The sequence below is a fragment of the Ahaetulla prasina genome, chromosome 1 (assembly GCF_028640845.1).
Source record: "Ahaetulla prasina isolate Xishuangbanna chromosome 1, ASM2864084v1, whole genome shotgun sequence".
Taxonomy (NCBI): Eukaryota; Metazoa; Chordata; class Lepidosauria; order Squamata; family Colubridae; genus Ahaetulla; species Ahaetulla prasina.
In genome coordinates this window covers 256,277,975-256,302,176 of record NC_080539.1, presented here as the reverse complement: position 1 = coordinate 256,302,176, position 24,202 = coordinate 256,277,975, and the positions used below count along the sequence as shown (strand labels likewise).

General features: G+C 41.3%; 2 protein-coding genes across 4 annotated transcripts; one reads left to right on the top strand and one right to left on the bottom strand.

The window, feature by feature from the left end:
- Window positions 1-568: 568 nt before the first annotated feature.
- LOC131184231 (fascin-like) lies at window positions 569-15,498 on the top strand. The gene is made up of 8 exons (XM_058155320.1): window positions 569-874; window positions 2,027-2,276; window positions 7,147-7,203; window positions 8,832-9,113; window positions 9,994-10,112; window positions 12,812-12,965; window positions 13,727-13,900; window positions 14,809-15,498. The coding sequence occupies exons 1-8, from the start codon at window positions 569-571 to the stop codon at window positions 15,006-15,008; spliced, it is 1,542 nt and encodes a 513-aa protein (XP_058011303.1). The 3' UTR covers window positions 15,009-15,498.
- Window positions 15,499-15,552: 54 nt separating this feature from the next.
- Window positions 15,553-20,250, bottom strand: TMEM216 (transmembrane protein 216). Of its 3 annotated transcripts, none has more exons than XM_058155424.1 (5): window positions 20,057-20,250; window positions 18,979-19,080; window positions 18,460-18,552; window positions 17,328-17,529; window positions 15,553-16,535 (listed from the first exon to the last, which is right to left on the bottom strand). In XM_058155424.1, exons 1-5 carry the CDS (start codon window positions 20,067-20,069, stop codon window positions 16,520-16,522), a joined length of 426 nt encoding a protein of 141 aa, XP_058011407.1. In that variant the 5' UTR covers window positions 20,070-20,250; the 3' UTR covers window positions 15,553-16,519. The 3 variants fall into 3 exon arrangements, with proteins under 3 accessions (XP_058011407.1, XP_058011415.1, XP_058011423.1); XM_058155432.1 differs by lacking the exon at window positions 20,057-20,250 and adding an exon at window positions 20,022-20,041; XM_058155440.1 differs by lacking the exon at window positions 20,057-20,250 and adding an exon at window positions 19,549-19,772.
- Window positions 20,251-24,202: the final 3,952 nt, after the last annotated feature.

The following is a 24,202-nucleotide window of genomic DNA, read 5'->3' as shown; positions in this document are numbered from 1 at the left end:
ACCTTTGATTTAGTTTTTGGTCATGAATTTTTTTTGTACCTAATTACCTTAGACATAGGAAAACATGCTGGAGTAGGGGACAGTCCTATATTTTATAGGAAAATTCACATTATTGGGGGATCACTATAAACGGGGCATAAGACATTGTTTGCCATACTGCATAAAAGTTTGCACTTCACTACTTCTGTATAAAGAGAGACATCTCAAGGATGCCTGCCAGTAACTTCAAATTGGGCAACTGGTTGTCCAGAGAACAAAAAGGCTTTAAACCAAAGCAAATTGCTAAAAGAAAATCTGTTGTCTTACTGTATGTGAATAGTGTTCCATTAAGCCTCTGGTTTGCCGTAAAAGGGTGCCGTCTGCAACCAGTGATGAGGCTTGAATGATGTCATGCTTTCAGAACATGGTAGCTTGAGTAATGGACTTCTGTGGGTGGGGCTTAATTCTAAGGGGGTTGGGTTTACCTAGTTGCTAGGCATCCATTATGATCTTGTGCATTAGACACAGTCTCAAGTAGGCCAAGTAGTTAGCTGGCCTGAAGAATTGGTGTCATTTGAGCCTTTCCACCATGACATACTCCCTGGAGTTCGGACTTGTTAATGCTGCAAACAGATACCTGACTGCCGAAGCTTTCCGTTTCCAGGTGACAGCCACAGGCAAGCAACTGAAACCTCGCCAGGTGTGGGTGCTGCAATTTGTGACCCCACATGGAGCTGGAGCAGCTGGGCCAGGAGAAGGAGCTGCCCAGAAAGTTCACCTTATCAGTGCCCTGAAGCGCTACTTAGCAGCTGACCCAAACGGCAAAGTCACCTGTGACCAGGATAAACCGGGGCCTCAGACGTTCTTCCTGCTGCATCAGTATCCAGATGGCAAGGTGCAGTCATTCAGGGCCAAACGCGCCTACTGATTATATAGCCCAAGCCACAGAGTTACGGCCTAGTTATATCCAGTAGAGTGGATTTGGTGGGTCCGGGCTGAGGTAAAAGTGTGGGAAGGAAAGGATGGGGAGAAAGAAAAAGAAAACGGGAGTTGTTTGCTGTGAAAAAAAGAATGACTTGCTGTTCGCCCATATGTGGTGAGCTGCTTATGGTTGCAATGCATTGGTCTCTATAAGTGGTAGAAGTTAAAAGTATGCAATGCTTGAGAACTAATTGATTCTCAGTTTGTACCTAGACCAAAATAAATCAAGTTGGTAGCTTTCAATGTCCTACTGTAGGGGATACAGTACACTTCCCTCCAACCTTAGCCAAAATCCTTAATAAAACAGCTAGAGGGCCAAATACATATTTTGTTCTTACTACCTAAAATATGCTGGTCAACTACAGTGTATTGGTAGAAAAAAAATCTGGATCTTTACAGCAGAAGGGTCTGGACCAGGATGTGCCATAGGATGTATAGTTGTTGAAGGGCAAGTTTCAGATAAATACACATTCCTTAACCCAGTGATGGTGAACCTTTTAGAGACCGAGTGCCCAAACTGCAACCCAAAACCCACTTATTTATCGCAAAGTGCCAACACGGCAATTTAATCTGAATAATGAGGTTTTACTACCTAAAATAATGATAAGCAAGGCAGAGTTCAGCTAATTGTTATTAAAAAAACGTAATAAATGCACTTTTATGCCCCTTCATTTTTTTTCTGCTTTTGAAATATTACATTTAGCAACAATAAAAAAAAACCTTTTGTAATATCATTTCTCTCTTTCCCCCTCTCTCTTTCTCTCTTTTTCCCTCCCTCTTCCTCCCTCCCTCCTTCCCTCTCTCTCCCCCCTGTGGGAGAAACACAATGGAGCTGGGCTGGGGCAACGGTGCGCATGCCCACAGAGTGGGCTCTGAGTGCCACCTCTGGGACGTGTGCCATAGGTTCGCCACCACTGCCCTAACCTATGGTATGCAATGCTGCGACTGACATTTAGAAATACCTGGAGAGCTGTTCTAGCTTTTCATTCTTAGTGTGAGTGTTTCATTCGCCACCTCCACCCCCTTGTCTGATGAGGTTGACTTGGTAACGTTTCTTTCCTGGCAGGTGTCTCTGCAAAATGAGCAGTCCAAGCGTTACCTAGGTGGGGCAGAGGACAATGTTACATGCTTTGCCCAAGCTTCCAGTGAAACAGAAAAATGGACCCTGCACCTGGCAGTGCACCCCAACGTTGCAATCTATAACCCCAACAAGAAGCGTTATGTGCGTTGTGATGAGAAGGCTGAGGTATTGCGCTGCGATCGTGATGTGCCTTGGGGGGCGGAATCAGTCATCAGTATCTACTATGATTTCAAAGGTGGGGAAAAGTTATGTTAGATGTAATTATTATGCATAAGGAATTTTGGAAGTCCAGAGTCGTCTTGATATCTCTTCTTTATGGTGCTTCAATATCTAGTGGGATACATAAATAGGACTGGTTTATGAATAACTTTCCTTCATTTCCAACATAAGCAGCTGTCCTAAAACTAACACTTGAAATTGTCGCAAGAAGCAGGATACAACTTTGAATTCTGAGATACAACACACTGAATACTTCTTAATAGGGTTTAGTCTAAAATGAAATATAAATCTAACAATATCAAACATGAAGGCTACATGCATAAACCTAAATTAAGCCATGATTAAGGTAGAATCCAGTGGTGAAATCCAAATTTTTTTTACTACCGGTTCTGTGGGCATGGGTTGGTGGGTGTGGCATGGGTTGGTGGGTGTGGCAGGAGAAGGATACTGCAAAATCTCCATTCCCAACCCACTCCAGGGGAAGGATACTACAAAATCCCCATTCCCTCCCCACTCCTGGGGGAAGGATTTTGTAAAATCTCTATTCCAAAAAAAATGGGTAGAAGTCAGCTTTCTTCTTGCTGCCTCAGCAATCGATCACTTGTATTTGTCCCGTCTGCATCCAGTATTCAAAACGGAATCAATCAAGCAGAGGTGGATGTCTTCCTCTCATCCTGCCTAAAGCAAGATCGCACCAAGTCCGGAGCAGGGCTGGGTTAGGCAGGCTCCCCTCCAAGGCTCCGCTAAACAAAGCAGAGCCCCTGGGGAGATCTTCTGCTCTCCAGCCACTCTTCGCTATTCCCTTTCTCCAGAGAAAGCTTTAAAGCCGGCGAACAGCTGTTCTTCGCTGTTTCGCCAGCTTTTTACGGGTTCTCGGTTCGGGGCGCCTGTCTAGGCATCCTCCGAGGAAGACGGAAGCAACCGGAAGTCCAGATATCAGATTAAGAGATATCAGATTGCCTTTGAATGAAGGATGTCGTTTTTGATTTTAATGGAAGAAGTCAGGTTATGTGAAAGAGAAGGATTATAATTGGGTTAGATTTCGAAAATGTTATGTATGAATGTTTGTTTATTGAACTATACCTTGTGTTTGCTCCGGGAAGTCAGGGGGGTGAGGGGGGTTTTGGAGGGAGGGGGAGGGGGGAGGGGGGGAAGTCATTTGTTTTTGTAAAACTTTTCCAATTTAAAAAAAAAAATCTCTATTCCCACCCCATTCTGGGGCCAGCCAGAGGTGGTATTTGCCGGTTCTCCAAACTACTCAAAATTTCTGCTACCGGTTCTCCAGAACCTGTCAGAACCTGCTGGATTTCAGCCCTGGTAGAATCCTTAATACATTTGCTGCAAAGGTATCTCACTGAGTTGAAGAGTTGTCTGAATAAACAAGAATAAGATTATACAATAGATATAATTTGGGGGAAAAATGAGCTGAATTGGGGCCAATTCATGACTACCTTTTCAACAGTTTCCAAAAAACTGATAAAAATAAACACCGACATGAAGTTGAGTGTTAAATAAATACATATTTTCAACATTTTTGTATTAGGCCACATTGTGTCTAACAAATTACAGAAAAATAATGGTTTGCTCATCACTTAAAGATTTTTTCCATATTAACATTCTTCTGTGATGTAGTTGTTGATGACATGCAATCCAGCATTTCTCTCTTACCTAGAATATTGCCAATATAATTTTAAAAACTTTTCAGAATCAAGTTTACTTTAAAAAGTTGTACTGTTGTTGTACACAGGAATAATCATATACATCTTAGACGCAATCATCAACTTATTGAAAATGTAGGGCCATTTCTATACCTTACTCTTTTCCCTTATGATTCCTTATATTTTCTTCCTGGTGCTTCAAGATTTTGTCCCGTTTTATCAAGCAACCCTTTAATTCCTCTACAAAGAGGATAATGGGCAATTTTGAAAAGCAGAATTAAGGAGCAAAATACCACCTTGATACTAATAGAAATAAGTCATGGTCTAATGACCCTGAATGAAAAAATCTTCAGCGACAGACAGATTGCATCATAGTATACTACAGAAGGAACTATGGAGAAGAAGGAGGATCCAAGAAACTACAGACGAGTCAGTCTGGTATTAATTATTGGGCAAGTTCTAGAGCAGATTACTTTAGAAATCTGTAAATGCATATATGTTTTGTAGAATTTGTACAAATTTGTAATTTGTAATCAGTTTGTAAACATTTTGAAAATAATGCTGTTATTATTGCATATCAGGAGGGACTTGTGGTCAGATTAATTTTATCAGTTTTTATATGTTATTTCATTAGCAGATTGTGGGAATACCATGCTTATCATATATGTTGATTTCAGCAAAGCAACTGATGAGAAAATACCCTATATTCTGATTTAACGAACTGTTTTAAGTATGTGTGTAGTTGATTAAAAAACTACATTTGTATACATTTTCAATAGTGGCAAATATCTGTAGCTTGAGTGTAGGATGAGGGTTGGTTTCCGAATATTTCGTTACCAGGCTAGGTAACATCTTCAGCAGAGTTTAGGGTTTTCCCTAGTGGTGAAATCCAATTTTTTTTACTACCGGTTCTGTGGGGGTGGCTTGGTGGGCATGGGGTGGGGTGGCTTGTTGAGTGTGGCAGGAGAAGGATAGTGCAAAATCTCCATTCCCACCCCACACCAGGGGAAGGATACTGCAAAATCCCCATTCCCTCCCCACTCCTAAGGAAAAGATATTGCAAAATCTCCATTCCCACCCCACTCTGGGGCCAGCCAGAGGTGGCATTTGCCAGTTCTCCGAACTGCTCAAAATTTCCGCTACTGGTTCTCCAGAACCTGTCAGAACCTGCTGGATTTCACCCCTGGTTTTCCCCTAAACTCCACTGAAGATGTTATCTAGCCTGGTACCAAAATATTCAGAAACCAACCCACAAGCTCAGAGAACAAACCTTCATCCTCATTTATATACATCTATAAAATGTTTATCATACAATCTTCACTGTTAATGAATAGTTGAACAATTTATTTATCTGTTTGTTTATGTATTGACTTATGTATTTATTTATTGGATTTAGAGGTTGCCCAACTCTCGAAACCTCTAGGTGGCTTACATATCAAAAGTAGGAAACAACAGAATGAAATAAAAAAGACAGATTCATTGGGAACAGGAAACTTAACACACCAATAGAAAACTACAGAGGACCAAGAGTTACCATAACTGCAGCCCTGGGAGCAAAGCCAAGTTCCACAAGCAAGGCCAGTGGAACAGCTGCAGCGTAGGAGCCTTATGAATCTCCACTGGATGCAATTCCAGAGGACAGGTTCACAATAACAAAGACACACTTTCTAGGTTCCGAGAAGATGGTGGTGTTTAATTGAACGGACTTGGAATGTGCCCACTCTACCCAGTCTCATTAGGTGGACAGAAACTTTTGGAGATAGATGTCCCTCAAATAACCAGCCCCTGTGCTTATCAGATTTGCAACTGAAACAAAGCTGTGTGAGATAACCAATAGCCTAAACAGGGAAATTAAACAATAATACTCATAGGCTAGGGAGGGACTAAATCTGCATGAAATTGAACAGAAACAAATTACAATTTCTTCTTTTCAGAAAAAAAAATCAAATGAATAGATATAGAGTAGGTAATATCTGCTTTGATAATCTACCATAAGAGAAAGAATCTTGTAATTATCAGCTGATATGGCTGTCAGGAAGGCAAAATAATTTAGGATGCATCAGTAGAAATATGTATGTATATCATGTAAAATAATAGTTCTACTGGATTCTGCACATCAAATTTCATTTGAAGTAGTATATCCATGAAGTAGTATATCTAAGGGATGTGGTGGCTCAGGGGCTAGGATGTTCAGCTTGTTGATCGAAAGGTCAGCAGCTCAGCAGTTCGAATCCCTAGTGCTGCGTGTAATGAAGTGGGCTCCCGTTACTTATCCCAGCTTCTGCTAACCTAGCAGTTTCGAAAGCATGTAAAAATGCAAGTAGAAAAAATAGGGACCACCTTTGGTGGGAAGGTAACAGCGTTCCATGTACCTTTAGCGTTGAGTCATGCCGGCCACATGACCACGGAGATGTCTTCGGACAGCGCTGGCTCTTTGGCTTTGAAACGGAGATGAGCACCGCCCCCTAGAGTCGGCAACGACTAGCACGTATGTGTAAGGGAACCTTTACCTTTATCCAGTTGCAGGCCCATATTTTAAGAATTACTCAGTTTATAGAACATATCAGCATGAGCAGCAACCTGGTGGACTGGATCCCTGGCCCATCCATCAGTCTGACCTCAAAGTAGCCAACCATCTGCAGAGGAAAGTCCACTAATCTCCCATTAGTTGGGCTTCTGAGGCAAACACAATGGCTTCAAGGCTAACTGATCCCCACAACTTCCATGAACTGGTCCAATCCCTGAGGTAGCATCACGTCTCATGGCAACAAATTTCAAAGTTTAATTACCTGTTGCATTAAAAAAATGTTTCATTGGTCTTGCTTCTTCCAAGATTGAATGCTATTTTCAGAAAGGTAAAATAGCTTCTCCTTGCCCATTTTATCCATACCACGTATCATTCTGTGCAGCTCTATTATGTTCCCTCTCATTCACCTCCTTTCTAGACTATAAACTAGAAGTGGAGACTAAGCCCTGTTAGGAAAGATCAAGAAACCTGGGTATGTTTGTCTTGGAGAAAAGAAAATTAAGAGGGGAAATTATCATATCAAGGGGGCATCATAATGAAGAGGGGTAAGAGACAGAATGATGATCATGCTTGAGTAACATTGCCATAGCTGCTAATATCTTACCCAAAAGCTATTAAGATAGCCAGACAAACTCCTAAAATAATCCTCTGTTTTAATATGTGAAAAAGTTAAGCTTGAGTCATTTGCATCTCCTCAATAGGTCTGGATTCCAAGGCACACAATGCTGACAGAAGGCAATTGTCCCCATATTTACCAGGTGAATTCAAATTCTGCTTACCCAGGAAGTCACTATGGATAGTGCAAAGTTTGATTTCCTTAACAGCATTTGTTAGGTAACTTGGATAATTCCAATTAGACGGTAGTACAAGCACTGCACTGCACAAGCCAAAAAGGGGGTTATGTTCATCAGGGAGGATTCCACGGCCAAATTCAATCATCTTTGTAATACAATGCAAAAATATCTTCACTTCTGACTCTTCTTTCTATCAAATGCAGTCCATCTGGTCCTACTTTATAATACATATGGGGACAAGCTAGCCATGAACAGTGATGTGAAAGTTAATTTCCAGTTCCTAACTCAGACTATGTGCCTTGATGCATCTGATTTTACTGGAGTTGGGGGCCATAGTCTTTAGCTATACTAAGAATCTATGCATAGAAAGCGTCAATACAGTACTGGAAAGAAAATAAAATTAATAAGAAAACAGATGCCATTTTAACTCCTAAACTGGGGTCAAAGCTAAAACCCATGCATTAAAACAAAAATGTTTCTTTCAAAAATATACTTTTACTAAGCACATATATTTAAAAAAACAAGCCACATTATTCTCCACAAAAAAAACAACAAAAAACAAGCCCAAGGAGACAGCATCTTTCTTAGAATAACTGAAGAATGTACATTATAGTTGCAAGCCATAATATTTTCAAGCATTCTTTATCAGGCAAGATATTTAGAAAGCAGGAAAAATGGGAGAGATGTGCAAAGATGTTATTTAATATCATGTCTATACAAGTTTCCATTCTTAGATTGACTGTCCCCAAGTCTTCAAGCATGTAGATTATTTAAGAGGCTATTTTGGGTATCCCAAAGCTCTCCCTAGTGTTGGGAAGAGAAAAACAAAGGCATGCAAAATATTTCAAGGGTGAAATGTTCCAACGCTGAAATATCTCATTATAGCTAGATGTATTCTGATCTCTGTTCTGCATTAGCTTCAGGACCATCCATTTCTAAGTTGGAAACCAAGGTGGGAAAAAATTCGGAGCTCTCTAGATAAGATCAGAATAATGTTGGGATGAGATATTGTATATTGGAAACAGATTTCTTGAAACATTTCTAGAAACGTCTCTCTACAAATAGGTGAATATGAGTTCAAACTGCTAAAATGAAAACTCTTTCCAACCTTCATGAGATGTACAGATTTTTTGGTAGAAGGAAAACAGAAAGTAGATGAACAGGTTTTATACTTTAAAAAGATCTAGGCAATTTCAACTATTGAACTAGGATGCAAACCAATCCAAGAGAGAACTATTTAGTACTGCACAGAACACAATCCCAGTATAAGTAGTTTAAAAATCCTCTTCTTGTCTTGAATAGAAGTTCACTTAGAACAGTTCACTTTGGACTTTAAATCTGATTTTAAAAAGAAAAAAAAATAAGGTATGCAATAGTAGATTATAGATATGGGAAACTGGGCTAATTCGAAGGTGGTGAGAACAAAGATGTTGGGAACAGGGGCTGCATTTTGAAAACCTCTGCTGTCATTCTAGAATGAAATGAATAGTTGCAGCGCTACTTCGCAGACATTCGTTTTGAGATTATTTTCCAGGATTGAATACCAAGCCCTGTCAACCTCTTTTTGTTCCCTTCTCCTGCTCTATCTCCAGTGAAGAAGTATGGATTGAGAAATGGGGCAGGTAAACTCTTAGCTTCCAATGGTTCACTGGTATCTGACGTTACTGCACAAACCATGTACTCCTTGGAAGTCCATGGTGGCTTGGTTGCCTTCCGGGATGATGAGGGAAAGTATTTGACTGGGCGAGAAGGTAGCATGAAAACCCTGAAGATGGACAGACCTGGACGGGATGAACTTTTCAGCATAGAAGCAAGCCCGGCCCAGGTTTCACTACGCTCTTCTTCTACCAACAAGTTTGTCTGTTGCAAGCCCGGTGAGTTGAGCAAAAGCAATATTATCTGCCTAGATATGAGTGGCAACCATGGCAATTGAACCTCTAATCATAGCCTCTAAGAATAAGCTGTTATTTTGCCTAGTCTGGTGAGTGGAATGACTTGCCCTGGGAACAAGTATTGTCCTAAATCTGCAAAAATGCAGAGATCTTACAAAAGCGATTTGGCGGGGGGGAGACCCAAAACAAGAGAGAAAAGATTGGTTGAGTATGTATTGTTACTCATGATTAAGTCACCAGGCAGCCAAGTTTGAAAAAAAACTGGATTAGATTAGGTTTGTGGCGCCTCATAACTCTACAATTCTAAGTTTCTGTAAAAACTGAATGATAGATTTTTGACCATACATAACCAAGCATCTAGCTAGCTGTCATAATAGCAATATTGGGTTGGAATTAGACATTCAGTGATCCAGTGAACTAAAAGGGATTTAAGGCAGATTTGATCTAACCCTAATGAGTACTGCAGATTAGTTTGAGAAAGCACCAGACAGAAATCTCCCCTATCCATGCCCTCTCTCTGCTGCCCATGGAGAGTTGCACTATGATTGCACCATTCTGGTTCCATGCTGAGAAATGTATATACAGGAAAATGTCTTGATCAATCCAAGAATACATCTAAAATTTTGCTTAACTTAAGCAACAGAGGTTCCAAGAGAAGGTCATGAAGTTCAGTTCGTTAGGGTTTTCCTAAGAACGACAGGATTTTGGAAATATTACATATTCTTTCCCCGTTCTCTTGTTGCTATCCTTTTACAATACGGTTGAGCACTGCTTTAGCTTGACTTTTGACAACAATGGACAATTGTCTTAATTTATTGGGCTGAAACCATAATGAGTCTCAACTTGCTTTACTGTTCTGCAGGTGCTGACCTCTATGCCACTGCAATGGCAGTAGGTAACACAGAGATCTTCCAACTGATGTATGATGACGCTACAAAGAAGGTCTGCTTCCGTGGCCATAGTGGCACATACATGTCCTTGGTGAGTCCATCTGCATAATGCAAGAATGGGGATAGACTGGGAAAGATCAGCTACTTCAATTTGTTACTAAGTGTGCCATGACATTTCCCCTTTTGGAATGAAATGTAGGCATTGTCGGTAGTTCGTCTTTCCTTCCTTGCTTTACAGATCATTCTTGACTTACAGCCATTCGTTTACCAATTGTTCAGAGTTCCAACAGTGCTGAAAAAAAAATGGACTTAATGACTGATCCCTGAAGTTATGGCCAATGCAGCCCTCTTATGGTCACATGATCAAAATTTGGGCATTTGGCAGCCTGTGCTGCATTTTGACCATAGGAGCACTTCAGCTCTTCCACCTGATCATCTCCCTGCAATCTATGCAATTTGGCCTTTTGTGCTCCATGGCCCCTGCAGCTCTACCTGACCTTCACCGTCTTCTTGCTCCTATGGCTAATCAAGCATGCCTTATCTGGCAGACAGCTGCTGGCTGCATCAGGCCTTCCAGAGACCGTATGCGGCTTTGTCTAGATTGTGAATGGCTTTCTCACAAACCTTGGAAGCCTTCCAAAGCCTCATAGGAAGGCTGCATGTAATTTGGAGAAGGCCATGTGCCTTTGGAAAATAGTGCCAGCAGCCTTGGCCAGAAGGCCAGGCGTGGGCAACAGCTGCATCACAAAGGGTCAGGGTGACCATGTCTCCTCAGCTGTGGGATGAAGTCAACGGATGGTGGAGTGCAAGGCAGCAGAGGTCTCAAAGTCCATGCAGTGAGGGTGGCTGGGCTAGGGAAAAGCTGGGGCTTCCTAGGTGTTTAGCACTTCCCAGGGTGCGGTAGCTTTGTGTTGTACTGCTGAGCTAGCTGGGGCAGCCATGGCTTCCAGGAGTGATCACAGCTTCATGTTGTACTGCAACTCAGGAGTTTCTTGCAGCCTCAGGCCACCAAGAAATCCTTGAGCTGCAATGTATTCTTTCTCTGCCCTCCTGTGCTTATGCTATACTGCAGGACACCCTCAACTTATCCATGGCCTGCACTGGGCCTCCCAGGTCTCTCCCACCTCCTTGCAACCCCCACAAACTCCTTGTTGGGAGTCCTTCTGCTTCCAGCTTAATGACCTCCACATCTGAAAGTGCAATGGCAAGTGGAACCGAACTGTCAGGATTGCTTTTGCTAAGCGATACAGTCACCTGATGTTGTGCTTTACCATCCCATCCCTTAGCAACAGACATTCCGGTCCTGATTGTAATCATAAGCCAAGGACTACCTGTACTCACACTATTGGCTCATCAGATTATACTCTTCAAATTCTCCACGTGAATGCTCAATTATAACTTTAATTAAGTAACACAATCGTGTATCCCAGAACTTAGAATTCCGTTTAAATGTCAATAGGGAGACTGAGCTATTTTTTCTCTGAGTTTCATGAAAATAATCATAAAATTGCTACTGTATGAAAACCAAAAATTGAAAACTTCCTAGATTTCCACCACCTCAGGAAATTATGAGATAAGAGAGGAATCTTGCATATAAGTGGCATACCATAACAAGCATAAATGTCCTTTAATGGTTCTCTAATCCGAATAATCTCGGCAGTTCCCAAAAGGATCTACTGATTTTCCTGCCACACCCTACCCCTTTTCTGATTTGGAAATCCTTTATTATTTCTGGTGGAATATAAATAAATTGTTTTAATGTTTGAACGAAGAATCAAATTAATTTTTATTACCTAATTTTAAAAGAGTGGTAAACAAATTCTATTAAGATTGTACTTTAAATTGACTTCTTTACAGTACATTCTGACAGCAATGTGGCTGCTAGTAACGTATTGTGGGTACTAATTACTTATTCCAAAACCTGTCACTCTGACAGATTGAGGTTTTCCTAGGACTGGGAGTTTGAGGTTTCTCTCAAAAATATCTTTCCATCCGGAACTGAAACTAAACTAGGAAGTAATGCCCTATGTCAACCTTCTGGACACCAGAGACTGGTTCCGTGGAGAGAGGTTTTTCTGTGGACCAGAGGGGATGTGGATTCAGGTGTTGCCTACAGCCCACAAATGGAGCTTTGTTTGTTTGCGTGGACAGGTTTCTGGCATACTGCGGACCACGGACCCGGGGTTTGGGACTCCTGCCCTATGTTATTTTTCTTTAATTGACAGTTCTAATATATACTGTAGATAGTAATCACAGAGTGTATATCAGCATGTGTGTGTTTGCACATTAGCACAAAGACCAGATCATGCAACACACTAACATAGACCACAATTTCTGCGTTCATGCAACATGTTAAACAAAAACCTGTTAAACCACGTAATAGATTAGCACAAGGTATAAACTCAGTGATTGTGCGTATTTCATACAACACTATGAGCCAAGCAATATAAGATCATGTCCTGATAGCAATGAAATCATGGAAACCATGACTAAGGTCACACTCAAATAGATTGAAGTTCTAGATTTGGACAACACAGTAGATAAATCAAATGCACTGCAGGTTAATGTGATACAAACACAGCCATTATTGTCGATCATCTTACAGTAACTGAATTTGGGGCTGGGTCATGATAAATATAGAGATAAACTGTCATGTAAAATCAGCATTTTTAATGCAGGGCCAAAAAGCCAGGACTGAAAGTTAAGTTTCAACCTTAGGGTTGGGGATGTTTTTTCTAAATTGGGTAAGGCAGAATTTCCTTTCCAGTAAAACTGCTCTTTCTCCTGCAGGGACCCAATGACTGCATCATTAGCAGCACCAAACAAGACAAAAATGTTTGGTTTGAACTCCAGTATCAGGATCAGAAGGTGCTGCTTCACATGGCAGACAAGTATGTGTCTATGCGGCCCAACGGACAGCTCCTTGCAGTCCCCAAAGCTGCAGGTATAAGTTGGTCAGTAGCTTTCATTGTAATTACTTGGCTTCAGCATGGGCAATATTAAAATATGGGCGAATTGTGGAAAAGAAACCTCAGATGGCCAACTGAAAATTAATGTTAGGGCTGAGGTTATAAAATGAGAGTTCTTCTTAAACTGTTGATTGCTATTGTCAATAAGAAGCAGCGACATGCCTTTACCTCTCTTAAATCCATTAAGTGAACCAACTTCATGGATCACAATCCTAGGTTGACCTTAGATTTAAAAGTAGCACAGGAAACCAAGCCCTGTGCTTTTTTTATGGTGTGCCTTTGTGAAACAGTAGGACTTGGGTGTCTAACAGGTTCCTTCTTTGTTATTGGAGCAGGTTACAAGATGTCGGCTAGCCTTGGGGTATATGGCATTTCATCCCACACCCCAAACTGTGTTTAGATACTTCTAGCAGAAACACCTTTCAAGTTATTGTTTGAGACTTAATAGAGTAAGTGCACTAGATGTATAAAAATAATTATGAAGAAAGTTCTGAGGACAAGGTGCCTTTGAAATGTGGACACCCAATGATTAAAGGCCAGTGGCAATATTATGATTTGTGTTAGGAAGACCAGGTAAAGGAACTATCAAACCACATAATCCCAACAGTCAACTTTCCTAGGATACTCATTCTAGTACTTTGGGTATTTTTATCTGGTGGGTAAAAGGTATTTTATCAAATATCAGGAGATGATGACCAAGATGAACAACATCAAGAGGATTATATTGCACTTACAGGTAAAAGTGAAGATTTTCTGCTAGTTCTGGTGAACCGGCCTCTACTGATCCTGCACAGTGACGCTGGTTATGTTGGTTTGACTTCTGACATGAAGCGGTTGGAAGGGAACTGTGCTGACTACGTGCTCAACAGCCTGTCACTCAGTGATGAAGGCTACTATAATTTCCAAGTCGGTTAGTATACTGTAGCTGATTAAGTTCGTTTACAACAGAGACCCCCAGATTATCTGCATTGTGAGGGAAATCTGACATACAGTGCTATTATTTCATGCACATACACCCCACTAGCCTGGCCAGGTTATAGAAGGAAGCTCCATAGAGATAAATGGAATCAAGGCCATAACATATCCCCCCTACCTTTACCCTAACTTGAAGGAAGGAAATGATCTTTCCACTATGCTCCCCCCCGCCACACAAAAGTAAGATATTTTCTGGGCCATTTATGTTTTTCTTAAATATTAGCTGAGTATTGTTCATATTTTCCAATTATATAGTCCTCAAATTATACCAGTGAAGACTCTTAAGGTTCTGCCCACTTTTCAGCCACAATTTTAGCATTAGACATTAGATGTTCTTCCTGTTAAATCTTTAGGACTGCTGGGAATGCAGAAAGATGAAACTTAGTATCTATGGAAATTCTCAATCATCCAGATCATGGTTGTCCCAAAGGTGCTTTTTCAAAACTGGACCTTCTTGATTTTTTTCTCAAAAATGTTTCACTTCTCATCCAAGAAGCTTCTTCAGTTCTCAGAACTAGTACTTCCCAAACTCTTTCCCAGCGATCTTGTGTAAGATTACTAAAAGTGGCATGTAGGCAGTCATGTTCCTTAGCAAGAATTCTGATAAAAAGCAAAGTCTTGCTAAGGATGGGTGTGTGCGTAGTTCCCAATCTAGCCAGGGATGAGGCCCGAAAAGGTTGCCCACTCATCTTTAGATTAAATTTGGTGCTTACAAGAAACATGACTGCAACCTATGAGTCCTTTAATCATCAGAATACCCTTAAAAATCAAGAAAATAGAACAGCTTGATTTGTCTCGCCTGTCTTTCCTAATTTTATACCTTCCTTCCACTAACTCTGCTAGGTGGCAAATATTGGGCCTTGGATAAAGATGGGCAAATCCTGGTAACCAGTGACCGTCCTAGCAATTTCAGCCTCCAGTTTGTATCCTCCAGTTGTCTTATAATCAAGGCTTCCAACAACAAATATCTTATGGCTGATCAAGGAGGGCGAGTATGGACTGGGTCTACTGATGCATCAAATGCAACTCTGTTCCATTATTGAGAAGTTGTGACGTCCATTAAACTTCTGTTGTGTGTCTCATTTAACGCCTCCTACTATGGATACATTGTCATGGAGAAAATCTATGTAGTCATTAGGGGTCAAAAATGACTTAATGGCACATGATTAATCAATCAATCAAAACAAATTTGAATCTGAAGATGCACTTCAACAATAACAGTTAATGTTATTACCAAACTATAGTCAAAGTACCTTGGACAGCTATTTGTCTGAAATCGTATAGGTAGTCCTTGACTTACAACTTTCACTTAGTGACTGTTCAAAGTTACAATAGCATTGAAAAAAAGCGGTTTATGACCATTTTTCAGACTTAGGACTGTTGCAACATCCCCATGGTCACATGATCAAAACTCAGATGCTTGGCAACTGACTCATATTTATGATAGTTGCAATGTCTCTGGGTCATGTGATCCCTTTTGTGACTTTCTGACAGGCAAAGTCAATGGGGGAGACAGATTCACTTAACCAGCTTATTAACAACTGCAGTGATTCACTTAACAACCATTAAGGCTGTAAAATGGGGCAAAATTCACTTAACAACTGTCTTGCTTATCAATGGATATTTTGGGTCAACTGTGGTCATAAATCAAAGATTACCTCTATTACAATAACTCTGTTTCCACCCATCCTCAATGCAAAATAAGGGAAGTATGACATCAACAACTGCAACAAAAAAATTGCCCAGTCCTGTGTAAAAGGTACGAAATTAAATTGTTGGTCCAGTTCAGGACCCCTTCATATAAACCTGGTTAAATCAAAATTTTCCTTGAACTTAAACACATGACTGAAAGTCTCAGCTACCATAGCACATATGTTTGTGTGTGTGCATCTTTCATTGGTTGTAGATCGAAGACAGGAGATAGCTGAGCATATTTCTATCACTTAGAACTATCACATAATTATAATAGTTGAAAAATAAGTATTTATGTCAAGGGTATTGTAGAAAAAAATCAAGTATCAATCACAAATTACCAATACACCACAATAACAATACTGATTTCTAGGGAATGGACATCCCTCTTAAGAGCAGGACATCAGCTGTAACAAATAGACTTGACAAAGGCATTCTAACAAGAGTCATTGTACACATAGTAAAGATTTGAGTCAGTGTTAGAATGTTTCCATTTGAAGAATCTGAAGAGAACAGCATTTGCAGGCAAAATCTATGCACTGGCTGAAGTTCATGGATCCACAGTCTTGAGAACTGCAAAAATCAGTCTTGAATACCGCCAAGTCCAAGTGGGTCAATTGTTATGCTCTAGGATGGGATACAAGGATGATGATGATGTGCTTAGACCATCCAGTCTAGGATTGGAAACTCTACTCTCAGGACAGTACCTCAGCATGCCTGAAGCAAATACTGGAACTATATGTTCTTTCATCTTGCCCAAGAAACCAGCTTGTCAACTTCCTCCTGGGCTAGGCATGGAAATGGTTTCATGCAACTTCCCTTAATCACAAAGTGTTTCACATAGTACAATCCACAGAGATTCTCAATATGAATCCAAACTGAAAGGATAAATAAATAAAACAAAAGGAGGTAACATAAGGATATTAGTCATGCCCACTCCAAACACTTCTTACCTTACCTTACCTAGGATAGATGAGAATCAAATCTAGTTCTTATACTGACAAAAATGTTTGCAGCCACTGGTCTGAAGAAGACAGTGAAATGCAATTGCCATTGTGCAGTAAGCCTCAAGTTCGAAGACTTCATTTCTGATAAGACTCAACATAACATGAGGAAGTTTGACTTACTGCTGAGATGGTTGTAACCCTTATATTTGGTTTTACTTGGTCTTTATTTGTCCATTTGTTCCTGTCAATTCTGCCCTCTGGAATTGATCACTCATTATTCTCAAACATTTATCCTTATTTCAATATACTCAACAGCCTTGCTCCTTCATAATTGCGCTCTTTTATTTCTCTCTCCTAAATTGTCTAAGGAAACAATTTATATTGGATTCTAAATAAGGAAGTATTACATTTTCTTCAGTGGAGAGGGAAACCAATCATTGCTTTTAAAATGTAAAGGCAACCTACAACCAAAACTTTGATTTCAAGAATTAAAATGATCAATATTATTTACGTATACCTTGCCTTTATCATTTTTACAAATGCCTCAAGGCAGTGACCCTACCCAACATGTTTTCCTCCTATTATCCCCACAATAGTCCTGCGAGGTGGTTGGGCTGAGAGAGAAAGCGCCTGGCTTCACAGTCTCTTGCTTTCTATTCCAGTGCCTTAACCACTAAATCAAACTGGCTCTCCCAATAAATCCCAGATTTACAAAAAGATTACCTGGAAAAGGAGGCTAACGTTAGTATCCCCAGTAATAGCTCAACTGCATAGAAGAAAAGCAGGATGGCATTCAGAATGGCTTCCAAACGCAAGGCATAGGTCTGCAGAAGTAGGTAATAGGCTGCCATCACTGCTGCTGGAAAGGTTAGTGCCAGGCTGATAGCAAGTGGCACTTTCCGCTGGCAAAGGTTACCTTTGGAGCCTGTCAGATATAACATATGGGACACAAAACACACGGACCATTCAGCAGAAGTCAGAAACAATCCAGTAAACCTTTTCAGATGTTAATTTGAGAGAACGAACCAGAGAAAGAATTGAGCTACAGGACCAAAAGGCAGTTCAATGCATGCTAATCTGAATTTAAATCTCTCCTCACAATTTTTTTCTGCCCCTGGTTTTATCTGAGTCAATGATACCTCAGATATTCCAATATATTCATACTCAGTATGCAATATATTAATACTCAGATATATTCATTTGAACATAAACAGGACTCTCAGATTTCACTCCACAGAGGAAAGTGTGGGGAGTGGCACACAAGTGTTGAAGTTTAGCATATATAGCACTATGTTCTGCATATCCTACTCCCAATACACTTTCATGACATGAAAATGACCTACTGGAAATAATCTCTCCTAAAATGAAAGAATGGGTTCTGAACTTTACAAATTCTCAGAATCTGATTTCATATGGTCATAGATCAAGAGGGCCAGCCTGACTGATCAAACTTCACAGTTCTATCCCCATATATCTAATTGTACTATGGTTCCTAATTACTCCCAAATAATTGTAACCCAAACTACACAATAAAGGGATGTTCACTGCTATCCGTGTCTACAGTACACTACCGCAGTTGAGTAGGAACATTAAGAAGGCCTGGGCACAATATATAGTAAGAGAATGCTGCCAGCATCTATATATTTATGTCTGCTTAGGATCACTTGTCAAAATCACATAAATGTGTTGTTCTTAGGGAGCCAGGATTTATATACTGACAATTTGGTGAACAGTCTAAAGATGTGGAGGGGAGACCATCTAGTAAGTTTAAATGCCCTCTGAGAAACTCATGTTTAACTGATAAATGCAAGTCAGTTAAGTATCATTGTGTATCCTTTAATGCTTTAATGCTTACCAAAAAATATCCTTGTGACTTCAATTCCAAGATAGAGAAAAAGCATAACCAGGTCCAAAGCCAGATTAGCAGATGGATAAGGCAACAAGAGACCTATAAAGAGACACAAATGACCATATGAATTGAAGGGAAAGCAAGATGCCCCTTTCCACCATTGTGTATGGATGCATTAAGATCAGGGGGGACACTTCCAGGTAAGGTACCTTCAGGAAGATGGCAGCAGGAAGCATTACCCCAAAACAGGAAATGGAACCAAGTGAGAAGCTCTGATGGCTTCTGGAAAGGATGTCTGAAATCTATGTAATCTTTCACTGTTTGGTTTCAATAATTCTACTATAAAGAATGGTTCTACAAAAACCCTGAATTCTATACAATCACAGGTTAAGTTACAGAATTAATGAGGAAATAAAAAGTCACACTTTTCTATGTTCAGTTTTCCTCAGGTAAGTCACAGATACCTAGAAAAGAACAAAGGAGTTTATGCAAAGTATCTACCCTCCACTAACTTCCTGTACTCACCTTTATAGACAAATATGAAAATCTCCAGCAAAAAGTATGTGGCATAATACCAGCCATTGAGGAACAGCAGAATTTCCAGAGGTGTAGAGGAAAGTTGACGATCTAAGAGGTGTAACCAAAACAGTAATATGTCTGTGATTTCTTTCCATCTTTTTTCAAAAAGCAATGGATTTCACTTAATGAGAAATTGAAAATAATAGTGCTGCAAACCTAATGATAATCATCCCTATTCTGTTATAAATTTAAATTGATATCATATTCCTAAAGATTATCTCCTGAATGTCTATATATATAGAATGACACCAATTGCTAGAGGATATGCGGCTAGAAAAAGGCACAAAATATTTTGTCTTGCTCTTCTACTTGTGCACCTTGATCGCTGTGTTTCAGATCTGGGATTCCAAAGCACTGGGACACCCCAATATTTTCTAGTCTGCCTTATTGCCAGGCAGGTCTCCCCGTTCTTCTTTGCAGATTGGACTCAGAGCGGGATCCATGTTCAAAGACTTCGATACTATTTTAACAGGCACGATTACTCAGAGCTGCAAAGCTGCAAAGCGAAACGCAGACCTGCGTTCCGCTGCGAATTCCAGGGTAGCGGAGTCCAGCCTTCCGACACCCGATGGGGACATGATTTTAAAAGATGATGATTTTGAAAGATGATTTTAAAAAGGAGACCGCGTTTCCCTTGAAAGATGGGATTAAACGGGGCATCTCAAAGTTATGCTCCCAACAGGAGAGGTGCACCCCGCCTGCTTTCGGGGCATGCCGGATTGGCTGGCTCTTTTACGGCAGGCTCTCCTTTCTTTTCCTTTTTCCTTCCCTTCCCTTCGCTATGTAGGATCTCCTGCCACGGCAGCGTCTGGAGCCCCGGGGCCAGATTCCCCCCCACCCCACCCCCTCCGCGCCTGCATCGCTGCCTGTTCGAGGCCGGAGCCTTCGAACTTAGAACCTGGAAGCGCGAGACACCACATCGCCCCCCACCACCACCTCCAGCTTCCACCTCCCGCGCTTCGTTCGTCACATGACCTCGCGGTTCCTACCGGCACCCTGTCTACCCGCCGAGCTCTCCACTTACGCCGAGGTGCCATCTTCCGTCTCCATGGACACCGCTACGCAAAAAAAAAAAAAAAAAAAGGCCCACTTCCGATCGAGCTCACGAAACGGAAGTCAAAGGGGCAGATGATTCCCAGCTCCCACAGTGAGAGTGAGGGAGAGACGCGCGGCTTTGGGCTGCGGCGCCCGACGCAAGCTCAGTCCGGGAAGCTTGCGCCGTCAGTTACAGAATAACACGAATTGGAAGGGACCTTTGTGGCAGTGGTGAAATCCAAATTTTTCTACTACCGGTTCTGTGGGCGTGGCTTGGTGGGCGTGGTGTGGCGTGGCAGGGGAAAGATACTGCAAAATATCCATTCTCTCCCAACTCCAGGAGAAGGATATTGCAAAATCCCCATTCCCATCCCACTCTGGGGCCAGCCAGAGGTGGTATTTGCCAGTTCTCCGAACTGCTTAAAATTTCTGCTACTGGTTCTCCAGAACCTGTCAGAACCTGCTGGATTTCACCTCTGCCTTGTAAATTATCTAGTCCAGGGGTCTCCAACCTTAGTAACTTTAAGACTTGTGGACTTCAACTCCCAGAATTCCTCAGCCAGCTTTGCTGGCTGAGGGATTCTGGGAGTTGAAGTCTACAAGTTTTAAAGTTGCCAAGTTTGGAGACCCCTGATCTAGTCCATCTAGTCCAAGCAGGAGAACCTACACCATTTCTGACAGATGACAGTCCAGTCTCTTCTTGAAAGCTTCCAGGGATGAAGCTCCCACGACTTCTGAAGGCAAGCTGTTCCATTGGTTGATTGTTCTCACTGTCAGAAAATTTCTCCTTATTTCCAGGTTGAATTTCTCCTTGGTCAGTTTCCATCCATTATTCCTTGTCTGGCCTTCAGGTGCCTTGGAAAATAGCTTGACCCCTTCCTCTCTGTGGCAGCCCCTCAAATACTGGAACACTGCTATCATGTCTCCCCAGGTCCTTCTCTTCACTAGAGTAGCTATGCCCAGAGCTATACTGAATAGCTGGAGCTGCAAAGGAGTCCTACCCACCCTTGGGTTGGTCCTGGAGCAAGGCAATGCAGAGGCCAAGTGCTGAAGTTGTAGTCCATGTCTTGATGGCAAATCATGTTGCTCTTTCCCAAAGAACTTCAGGAGAACGAAATTATTATTATTATTATTGTTGTTGTTGTTGTTGTTGTTGTTGTTTCGATTTCTATACCGCCCTTCTCCCAAAGGACTCAGGGCGGTTTACAGTCAAAGTAAAATAAACTAATACAAAGGAACATTTAGAGTTGATTGAAGAACTTAAAACCAATAAAACCCCTTATTAAAACCCCACTAGGCTAGTCCTGCACGGTGAAACAGAAATGTTTTCAGCTCGCGTTGAAAGGTCCGAAGATCAGGGAGTTGACGGATACCTGGTGGTAGCGTGTTCCAGAGGGTTGGTGCCCCCACAGAGAAGGCCCTCCCCCTGGGTGTCGCCAGCCGACATTGACTGGCCGACGGCACCCCAAGGAGAACCTCCCTATGGGAGCGCACTGGTCGATGGGAGATCGCCGGTAGCAGCAGGCGGTCCCGTAAGTAACCCGGTCCTATGCCATGGAGCGCTTTAAAGGTGGTAACTAAATGAGGAGCTTTCTCTGATAGGCAGCATATCTTTGAGCTGTAAATGCTTATTGGATGGCACCTGTGCTTGCAACTTGCCTTTCATCAGCTGACCTTGCCTTTTCCACCATTTTTCTCTAAATGTAGGTACAAGTAGTCCGTGGCTTAAAACAGTTTGTGTAGTGACCATTCAAAGTTACAATGGCACTGAAAAAAGTGACTTTTGACCGTTTTTCACACTTACGACCATTGGAGCATCCCCATGGCCATGTGATCAAAATTCTTGGCAATTGGTTTCATATTTATGACGGTTGCAGTGTTCCGGGGTCATGTGATCACCTTTTGTGGAATTCTGACAAGCAAAGTCAAATGGGAAAGCCAGATCCATTTAATAACCGTGTTGCTAACTTAACAATTGCAATGATTCACTTAACAACCGTGGCAAGGTCATACAATAGGTCCAAATTCACTTAACAACTGTCTCACTTAACAATAGAAATTTGGGGCTCAATTGTGGATGTAAGTCAAGAACTACCTGTATGTACTGTACTGCAGTTGCAGTGAAGGGCTTCGACAAACTGCTACTTCCACCCATTTCTGTCTGTAACTGGAATAACTGGGTTTGTGGAACACACGGGACATATATCCCTAGAGCAGTTTAATGTTACTACCCTGCAGTTTATGAGGCTGTACAAAGGATAGCAGTATAAGTGTTGCATTGCTTTGTTTATTGTAAGGGCCATGGTGGCTCAGGCTGTAAGATAGCCTGTTATTAAAACACAGCAGCCTGCAATTACTGCAGGCTCGAATCCCACCAGGCCCAAGGTTGACTCAGCCTTCCATCCTTTATAAGGTAGGTAAAATGAGGACCCAGATTGTTGGGGGGGCAATAAGTTGACTTTGTAAATATACAAATAGAATGAGACTATTCCCTTACACACTGTAAGCCGCCCTGAGTCTTCGGAGAAGGGCGGGATATAAATGTAAATTAAAAAAAAAGACAGTTTAAGCAATTGGTGGTAGTGGGGAAAATCCTCACTGAGGGCTTTTCCTAAAGTGGAAGAGAGGGTTCGAACAATAGATTCAGCCATCTTGTCAAAGCCTACTGAGGGTGGGGGGCTCTCTGCTTCTATTTTACAAAGGTGGGCACTCCTGGGTTGTCTGCTGTATTTGCACCCTAGTCGTGGGATGTCAAAAGCTGCAACCTTCATTGTTCCACCCCTATGCATCAGAGGGATGAGTGAGAGAGGACAGAAAGAACCTCAGGGGACTAGAAACAAAGCCTTAGGAAGAAACATTGAAGGTAAGCAGTGGTGGGATTCAGCCAGTTCGCACCACTTTGGGAGAACTGGTTGTTAACTGTCTGAGCAGTTTGGCAAAGTAGTTGTTGGAAGAAATCATTAGGGCAGAGAACCAGTTGTTAAATTACTTGAATCCCACCACTGATTCTGAGTGTTTGACTTGAAGAAGACTGAACGGAAGGAGAGTACAGGTAGTCCTCAACTTACAACCACAATTGAGCCCAAAATTTATGTTGTTAAGTGAGAACTTGTTATGTGAGTTTTGCCCCATTTTACGACTTTTCTTGCCACAGTTAAGTGAATCACTGCTGTTGATAAGTTAGCAACCTGGTTGGCAAGTGAATCTGGCTTCCCCATTGACTTTGCTTGTCAGAATGTGGCAAAAAGTGATCATATGACCTTGGGACACTGCAATGGTCATAAGTATGGACCAGTTGCCAAGCATCTTAATTTGGGTCACATAATCATGGGGATGCTGCAAAAGTTGTAATTGTGAAAAATGGTCATAAGGCACTTTTTTCAGTGTTTTTGTAAGTTTGAATGGTCACTAAATGAACTGTTGTAAATTGAGGATTACCTGTAATACCGATAGAAGAGAATTCCCACAATTGAGCTCAAAATTTTGGTTGCTGAGACAGTTGTTAAGTGAGTTTTGTTCCATTTTACAACCTTTCAGTTTAGTGAATGACTGCAATTAAGTTAAATAACGTGGTTGTTAATTGAATCTATCTGCCCCATTGACTTTGCTTGTCAGAAGGTCACAAAAGGTAATGTCATAACTCCAGGACACTGCAACCATCATAAATATGAGCCAGTTGTCAAGCATTCGAATTTTGATCACATGACCATGGAGCTGCTGTAATGGTCATAAGTGTGAAAAATGGTCATAAGTCATTTTTTGTAATATTGAATGGTCACTAAATAAATGATTTAAGTTGAGGACTAGCTCTATTTGTAGTTCAGGTGTCATACTTAGCACCGATGATATTACCTAGTTTGGTAATGAAATGTCTGCAAGAAAGCCACCAAGCTCAGAAAGCAGCAAGGATCCAACAAATAGAGTAGTGCCCTTTAAATCCTTGAAAGAATGTCACACAGAGGATTCAGACTTGTTCTGTATCATTCCAAAGTGCAGAACTAGAATAATGGATTTAAGTTACAAGGAGGCAGATTCTAATTGAATGTTAGAAAATAAATTGTTATAGACAAGAGTAGTGGAACCAACTACTAAGTGAGTAGTAGACTGTTTTTATTAGGTATTTTCAGAGCCTAAA

Bases quoted from the DNA above. Each gene is read 5' to 3' on its own strand.
- LOC131184231 (XM_058155320.1), top strand. From the start codon at position 569: ATGACATACTCCCTGGAGTTCGGACTTGTTAATGCTGCAAACAGATAC. The intron at 875-2,026 runs GTGCAGTCATTC...CTTTCCTGGCAG, and splicing joins ATCAGTATCCAGATGGCAAG to GTGTCTCTGCAAAATGAGCA. The intron at 12,966-13,726 runs GTATAAGTTGGT...TTGCACTTACAG, and splicing joins TGCAGTCCCCAAAGCTGCAG to GTAAAAGTGAAGATTTTCTG.
- TMEM216 (XM_058155424.1), bottom strand. The intron at 18,553-18,978 runs GTGAGTACAGGA...GTCTCTTTATAG, and splicing joins TTTCATATTTGTCTATAAAG to GTCTCTTGTTGCCTTATCCA. The intron at 17,530-18,459 runs GTAAGCATTAAA...TATATCTGACAG, and splicing joins AGTCACAAGGATATTTTTTG to GCTCCAAAGGTAACCTTTGC.